The sequence below is a fragment of the Habropoda laboriosa genome, unplaced genomic scaffold (assembly GCF_001263275.1).
Source record: "Habropoda laboriosa isolate 0110345459 unplaced genomic scaffold, ASM126327v1 scaffold34, whole genome shotgun sequence".
In the NCBI taxonomy this organism is placed as follows: Eukaryota; Metazoa; Arthropoda; class Insecta; order Hymenoptera; family Apidae; genus Habropoda; species Habropoda laboriosa.
In genome coordinates this window covers 560,619-568,266 of record NW_017100142.1, presented here as the reverse complement: position 1 = coordinate 568,266, position 7,648 = coordinate 560,619, and the positions used below count along the sequence as shown (strand labels likewise).

General features: G+C 34.9%; 3 protein-coding genes across 3 annotated transcripts in view; 1 reads left to right on the top strand and 2 right to left on the bottom strand.

Annotated features, from left to right (window-relative positions):
* Positions 1-3,081, top strand: part of LOC108571775 (probable tubulin polyglutamylase TTLL2) — a 4,421-nt gene extending 1,340 nt beyond the window's left edge. Inside the window, exons 2-10 of the mRNA XM_017933911.1 lie at positions 7-77; positions 1,033-1,158; positions 1,223-1,326; positions 1,417-1,546; positions 1,608-1,884; positions 1,961-2,163; positions 2,238-2,501; positions 2,583-2,881; positions 2,961-3,081. Of these exons, the coding sequence (XP_017789400.1) occupies positions 7-77; positions 1,033-1,158; positions 1,223-1,326; positions 1,417-1,546; positions 1,608-1,884; positions 1,961-2,163; positions 2,238-2,501; positions 2,583-2,881; positions 2,961-3,081 (1,595 nt within the window). The remainder of the gene's footprint in view (positions 1-6; positions 78-1,032; positions 1,159-1,222; positions 1,327-1,416; positions 1,547-1,607; positions 1,885-1,960; positions 2,164-2,237; positions 2,502-2,582; positions 2,882-2,960) is intronic.
* Positions 3,082-3,371: 290 nt separating this feature from the next.
* On the bottom strand, positions 3,372-5,349 carry LOC108572601 (40S ribosomal protein S4). Its single transcript, XM_017934862.1, has 6 exons — positions 5,280-5,349; positions 4,589-4,847; positions 4,258-4,355; positions 3,995-4,166; positions 3,793-3,922; positions 3,372-3,498 (listed from the first exon to the last, which is right to left on the bottom strand). The coding sequence occupies exons 1-6, from the start codon at positions 5,280-5,282 to the stop codon at positions 3,372-3,374; spliced, it is 789 nt and encodes a 262-aa protein (XP_017790351.1). The 5' UTR covers positions 5,283-5,349.
* A 379-nt stretch (positions 5,350-5,728) lies between these two features.
* LOC108571767 (deoxyribose-phosphate aldolase) lies at positions 5,729-6,912 on the bottom strand. The gene is made up of 5 exons (XM_017933899.1): positions 6,888-6,912; positions 6,645-6,823; positions 6,424-6,559; positions 5,971-6,350; positions 5,729-5,893 (listed from the first exon to the last, which is right to left on the bottom strand). The coding sequence occupies exons 1-5, from the start codon at positions 6,910-6,912 to the stop codon at positions 5,729-5,731; spliced, it is 885 nt and encodes a 294-aa protein (XP_017789388.1).
* Positions 6,913-7,648: the final 736 nt, after the last annotated feature.

Genomic DNA, 7,648 nt, shown 5'->3' with positions numbered 1-7,648 from the left:
TGGCAGTGAAATACTTGGACGGTCCCTTTGTGTTCAGACTTAACGACAATGGTACAGGACCGCATCTTCTCGTACAGGTATCGATTATTCAAACGACATTTTAACTACTCGATTGTCACCTTTAGAAAACCGTAAGCTCTATAAAAATGTTGCTAGATAGACTTTCCATTGAAAGGGTGAAAATCGAACAACGCGCGTTCCAACAAAGTCTGCGTCATGATCGTGTGTGTATGTGTGTGTATGTGGGAGGAATTCGACTGTAAAGTATAACAATGGATACATGTAACCACCGGGTGGGTCCCGTCACGCTTTTATGTCGCTCGGAATTTGTTCGGCACTGTTACAAACTTAGCTGTACCCTTGAACTGAATACTTTTCAAGGTACATACACAGTGTGCATATGCACGTACATACCTGCAGAGTGAAACGGGATGCGACGCGCTTTTGCGTGCACCACTTTTAGAAACGCGGCTATTAAGTAAGCGCGACATGTGATAATAAATGTCTTTCCCATCTCTTTCTTGTTTCACCGCTTACGGTTCGATTTTCCCCGATAAAAGAACGGTAACTCGATCATTATCCGATAGAAACTTTTCCGTTAGCTAATCGATTGCGTAAAAAATGATTCCGTTAATTATTCTGGGTAAAGGGACCAGGCTACTGTAACGAGACGAAATAAATTCAAAACAGGGCGCTAATGTGGTCGATGACCTTCCACGGGGAATCGATGATGAAGTAAGAAAAGAATGATAAAAGTAGGCTAGTGTAACGGCGAAAGAGGATATACTCGAATTAAATTGTAATTAGAGACCTTGGCTCGCTTTTGATATGAAAAGCGGACAATTCCTAATGTTCTAATAACACGACAAATAAATCAAGGGCGTTCTCTCTGCTATTCTCGCGTGCACACCGTTCAAAAGTTCCCGAATTTCTGGAATGCGTAATATTCAAAGTTAATCGGTGCTCCCTCCCACACGTTTCATTCATTCAGAAGTCAGAACGTTAAATCGCCATTCTCTTACGTATTCGCAGGTTTGTACGGAACGCGGCTGGAGAGATTACACCGGTGAAAATAATGTATTCAAAGATCGATGGAATTTATGGTGGCGGTCCGGTGGTTTCCCCTTACCCCATTACAAGCTATTACTCCCATGGCAGGTAATAACAGAGCCAATTCTCGTACTTAAATTTCTTCTTCGATTATCATTTCCACGAATTTCAGTTCATCAATAGAATTCCAAAAGGAAGCTCGATCTGCAGAAAAGACAATCTTATCCGCCACCTGAGGTGCATGAAGAAGATGCACGGTTCGATATACGACTTCAGGTACACAATCTAGGATAAAAAGGGGGCGAAAAAAAGAAAAGAAAATCACGTACCTGTCGTTAGACCATTGTGAAAAATACATCGTGTTAGTCCTACAGGATACAACATGCCATCGGAGTATACGAAACTAGCTGAAGAATGCAGCCGTTGCGAACCAGACAGAGTTTGGATCTGTAAGCCAGTTGGACAAAGTCAAGGAAAAGGGATTTTTCTGTTTCGTGTAAGGAATTTTTAAAGCAGTCACCGTTCGATCGTCCTTTACAGTAATTGTACGTTTACAGAAATTAAGCGACCTCACGTACGACAATGCGGCAATAGTTCAACGATACATCGAAAATCCTCTTTTGATAGGGGGATACAAATTCGATCTACGATTGTACGTATGCGTACCCTCCTATCGTCCACTAACGATATACTTGTACAAAGAAGGATTGGCACGTTTCGCCACGGAGAAATTTTCATTGGAGCACTTGAACGACCCTTTTCGACATCTCACGAATTTTTCTTTGAACAAATGGGGCCCAGGATATTCGGAGAAAAAGGAACGCGTCGGTTCTGGTATGAAACCATTTCCGAACAAGTTCAATTCTCTTGGATTCTATCGAAAGTAGTTGTAGAATTGGAATTTTTACAGGATGCAAATGGACTTTCAGACAATTGAGGAGATACTTCGAACAAGCTGGATACAACGATTGGTTTCTGTGGCAGAGGATAGCCTGTTTAGTGAGTCTAACGATATTAAGTCAAGCCGCGAGCATACCTAGATCCTCCAATTGCTTCGAATTCTTTGGATTCGACGTGTTGATCGACAAAAATTTAAAACCATGGCTACTAGAGGTGAACAGATGAATATTTTCACTTACTTGAACGAGATAACCGGTGCTAACGCGCGAAAATTGACATTTAAATAGGTCAATCTTAGCCCAGCTTTAAGTAACGACTGTGAGATCGACTCTGAAGTAAAGAAACCTCTGCTGCATGACTTATTCGATTTACTAGGTCTTCCAGTATGCAACACTGGACTCTCCCTATTTACGATATGGTCGACGAGCACCGTGGACGATCAGGTCGAAACGTCTTCCAAGTTTTGCACGAGTCGAGCCACGAAGAAGAAGTCGAGAACTTGTCGGGAAACTGATGGTTTTTTAAACATATGCACGGAACTTCGGCCTAATGTACATATTTCAAGTAGAACATTGAACAATTAGCAGTAAAGGTGTAGACTCTGTGCCTGTAGAAATATTTTTAATCATCAGCTCAGACAATCAACCACCAATGACTCTTCGAGTACGTGGTCTCGTTACAATCCTCTGTTAGTGGATAAGTACATTCCGCGTGGTTTTCGGGGGAACAACCCTGAAAACCATGTTAAAGCATCGGTGTGGGACAATGGTAAAGACTGGAGCACACCTTGCGCTAGGGAAGGAGGATGGGTCCGCATTTATCCACTGACTCGAATAAAACCTGAGAATACCATTGATTATATGTCACCTTTGTCAGAGACTACAAGAGCCTTGGAGAAAGAAACAAGAAATACAGTTGTTTCTATACAAAAGTAATAGTCTGCTGATGAATTTAATTAATAAAAAAAAAGAAATTGAGAAACCATACATGATATTAATCATTCTTTACAGATACTTTAAAGCTGCCAAAGAAGTGCACAAGAAAAATGAGAAATATAGAGATGAACAATGTAACGCTATCTTAAGAAAAATATTGGAATTGAATACCGAAGTATGGCTGCCATCAAAGTGATTTGAAACAATTTTGTCTTTTGTCTTTACATTTTTTCATCCTTCAAGCGAATCAGCACAATACGCTTTAACCAATTAAATGATTTTATATTACAATATTTAAAATGTATTTTTAACAGCCAAAATGTTCTCGATACTTTTAATAGTAAGACGGCATTAAAAATCATATTTTAAAAATAATTACGATAAAGTACCACGTAGGGGTAATTAATCTACGGGGGGTTAAGGTGAAGAACATCTTTATTCACCAAGAAATTCTCGGTTTATTGAATGTTTTCTTGAAAATGTACATTAATTCACACCTTTCGCTGCTAACCTCTTGTCGCGCTCTTCGGCAATTGAAAGCTTAACACCCTTGTCCCTTGGTAAGCTAATGTATGGCTTTGTACCCTTGCCGATGATAAATACGTTGTTCAACCTAAACGAATGATTTATTATAACAGTCGAAGCATTCAGCCAAACGTAGAAAATACTCTAATTTATGCTGTTTCCTACATGGGTAGTACTGAAAAGTCTATGTGAGAGCAATCAGTGACCAATATGAAGGGATTTCATTTTGGCCATCTTTTGACTACAATATTTATTACGATATACCGTAGCTTCGAAGTGGCCACCATAAAAATAAATTCAACCTTTTATTGTTCTGTAAAAACTTGAAATCGAAAACAAATGTAAAAAGGTAATGTAAATAAAACATAGAAATGCGAAATACCTTGTAGCAAAAGTATGTCCCTGTGAGTCTTTAATGTGGCAAATATCAAAAGATCCAGGATGACGCTCGCGGCTAACGACTGTGCCCACACGCCCTAAATTTCTTCCACCAGTAATCATACAGAGATTACCTATAAAATAAAAATTAATAAATATATCTCACATAAATGCAGCCAACGCACATATAAATAAAAATATTGTACCTGAATCAAATCTAATAGAATCCAAGATTTTGCTTGTTGCTATGTCCAAATGAATAGTGTCGTTTACTTTGATTAGAGGATCTGGATAACGAATAGTTCTTCCATCGTGTGTTACCAAAAATGGAATGCCTTTTGGTCCAGTCTGAACACGCTTTACTTTACATAATTTGTACTGTAACAGAAAATGTTTAATTACTTAATAATTAACTAAATCAAGAGTATATAACCTGTTCACTTTCTATTCTATATTAGTGATAAATTACCTTAGCTTCTTCAGCAGTAATTCTGTGTGTGGTAAAGCGGCCCTTAACATCATAAATCAGACGGAAATATTCACCAGTCTTATTAATGGTAATGACATCTGAAAGGAAAATAACTGCATTTTTTATATGTTTCAAAAATATTTTTCTAAATGATATATAAAGTGTGCACTTCTTGGGTAATACAGAAGGAGTATTTTACTTAATCTGTGACCAAAATAAAGAGCTTTTTTTTACTATTGGCCAATGTTTGACTTTAATATTTTATTTAAAAAATATTATAGCTTCGATATGGCCTTTTAAAATTAGAAACTAACCTATCTTATGAACTTACCCATGAAGCCAGCAGGGTAGTTGGGATCAGTTCGAACCTTGCCATCAACTTTGATCAAACGTTGCATCACAATTTTCGTTACTTCACAGTTTGTCAATGCATACTTCAATCTGTTGCGAAGGAAGATAACAAGAGGAAGAGATTCCCGCAGTTTGTGAGGACCCGTAGACGGACGTGGGGCATACACACCCCCCAATTTATCTAACATCCATGCTTTAGGTGCGTTAAGACGCTTCAAATGCTTTTTCGGTCCACGAGCCTAAAACCGAATTTCACATATTCGATGTTAATGAGAAATTCGATGAACACTTTTGTGTCAAATATATCACTTAATACGGTCTGTTGTCGTACTGTACTTTAAGGTTAGATTACCATTTACGTTTATATTGTATTTCGTTACAACTATAATTACAAACTATATCACATTAAAAACTTATTCCTACGAACAAACTGCGATAACGAATATTTAGTCCAAGTATTCATACATATTCGATATAAAAAAGTAACCCCTACGCGCACAACCTAACCGTATTTCTCACTTCATAAGAAGAAAATGGATTTAGTAGACCATATATATATAAATATTCACTTTAATTTCTTAAGTTCACGTTTTAATGGAATATTAAACGATATAACATACTACACAACCGATGTACACGGATTTTATATTGATTACAAATGCCCGACTTACCATCTCGATTTTCTAAACGGAAAAGGCACGTCCACGCTGTATTTCTGTACACATCAGGAAACCATCCGCAACGCCACTGTAGCCAAAATGGCGGACAAGTGTTATTAATCTGTTAATGTAAATGTTGTAAATGGTTTGTATTACTATAAATTAGTTTAAAAGTTTTATATTTTTAGAATACGTGAACTTTAATTTTGTTTCCTGCATAAATCATTACAAATTGTAATTATGATAAGTGTTGTTACCCTAATTAGATTACTATTAAAACATGACTACTATTAATATTTTTTCTTTTAATGCCTTTATCTATAAGAATTAATTTTTAAAGGGAAATATAAGAGATATATAATAACAGGAAAGTGTTTTATTAAATGTACATAAAAGCAATATAAAAATACAATAATTGTTTAAAAAGTTTAATCATATGAAAGAATGAAAAAATTTAGATATTAGTTCAACTGTATTGTTTCAACAATGTTGTCCAGTAAACTAGATGCTCCAATTCTAAATAAATCTTTAGTCATCCATTCATCCCCTAATTCCATTTGAGCTAACATCATCCATTCTAAAGCCTCTTGTGAAACCTTAATACCACCAGCAGGTTTTAAACCAACCTAAATAGAGTATAGTTTAATAAAAAGTGTATGAAAAATATAATAATGTATTTTGTTTTTGAGATAAAGGTGTATACCTTTCTTTTGGTAAATTCATAATAATCTCTGATTGCACGACACATAACAATCCCAACTGGCAAAGTAGCATTTATTGCTTCTTTTCCAGTAGATGTTTTGATAAAGTCTGCTCCAGCCAACATTGCTACTACAGATGCTTTATATACATTTTCTAAATTACCTAGTTCTCCTGTGGCAAGTATGACTTTTAAACATACTTTATTGCCACAAGCAATACGAAATGATTTCAATTCTTCGTATAACTCTTTCCATTGGTGCATTAGAGCTAATGGTCGATTAATAACAATATCAATCTCATCAGCTCCTAGCTCAACACCTATTTCTACTTCGCGAAGACGTGTTTCCAATGGATATTGCCCAGAGGGAAACCCTCCACCCACTGTTTCAATGATAATAATATACTTTACTACCTTCTAATTTAAATAAACTTAAAACAAAGCTTCATTACTTACCAGTAGCTCTGGAAATTTTATGTTCTTTATCAAATTTTTTCAATGCAGATATTACATCTGGTAGTCTCAAAGGATATACAGCTACAGATGCAGTATGCAAGTTTGAAAAATTTGACAATTTAACAGGATTTACTGCCTGTAATTATGTAGAAATGTAGAAAAATCAATATTTCTAAAAATGTATTAAGTATCAAGGTTTTCAATGTAAAAATAAATATTACTTTTGCACATAAAGCTTCAACTCTGGCAGGTGTATCATCACTTCCCAAAGTTGTTAAGTCTAAGAAGCCTATTGCCTTCAGTAACCAAGAAGTTTTAGTATCCTTTCCCAATTCATTAACTTTAGAATGTATAGAATTAATTTTTTCATCTATTTCAGATTGATCAAAATTTATTGTAGCTAAAACAAAAATATATAGAAATTAAAAATACGATTAAATTAAGAAACTTTTAATATAATTTACCACTGGTCAGCTTTTGAATATCCATTACGTCTGTTTTAAAATATTCGAAAGTATTAAGATACGTAAAAATGTACACGTAGAAGTGTGATTGCCTTAATACCGGTTACTACCAGTGTCACGTATCTGTAACGCACTAAATCTAATGATAAATCGCTGTTACATGGATGTATAGTTTATGTATTTAATAAAAATTATGTGTGCGTAAACGCAAATATACACTGCATTGAATAAACTGCTAAAAATGTAAATATGAAGCATATAAACAAAACCAATACGAGAGGTAACGCAGGTAGCGAATTTTATAACGTAATACTACATAATTTATGATCTTTAGTACACGATATAATAAAACAAATTTAATTTCTATATATTTATATTGGTGTACATTAATATTATCTCTGATTTATTTTATCTTAACTAAACTTCCCCCATTTTATTTTCTTATCGTAATATACGACTTCTGACACGGATGTTACAGTTAATGTATGAATTAAATATATTTCCCGCGAAAGTGAAAGTATAGTGCCTTGTATCTCGAGCAGTAAAATGTTTATATTGAAACAAAAAGCACAATTCAACGCGATTTTTATTTAGGATTGACATTATAGAAGTGAAGTAAGAGTATTTTATTGAAAAAATATGCTAAACGTAAAATATTAGGGAGAGAAATATAGAATAAAGTTGCCTAGTAAATGATGATGTATTATAATATACACAATAGATTTATTTATGAATAAAACTTGTCATTTATTACTTCTAAT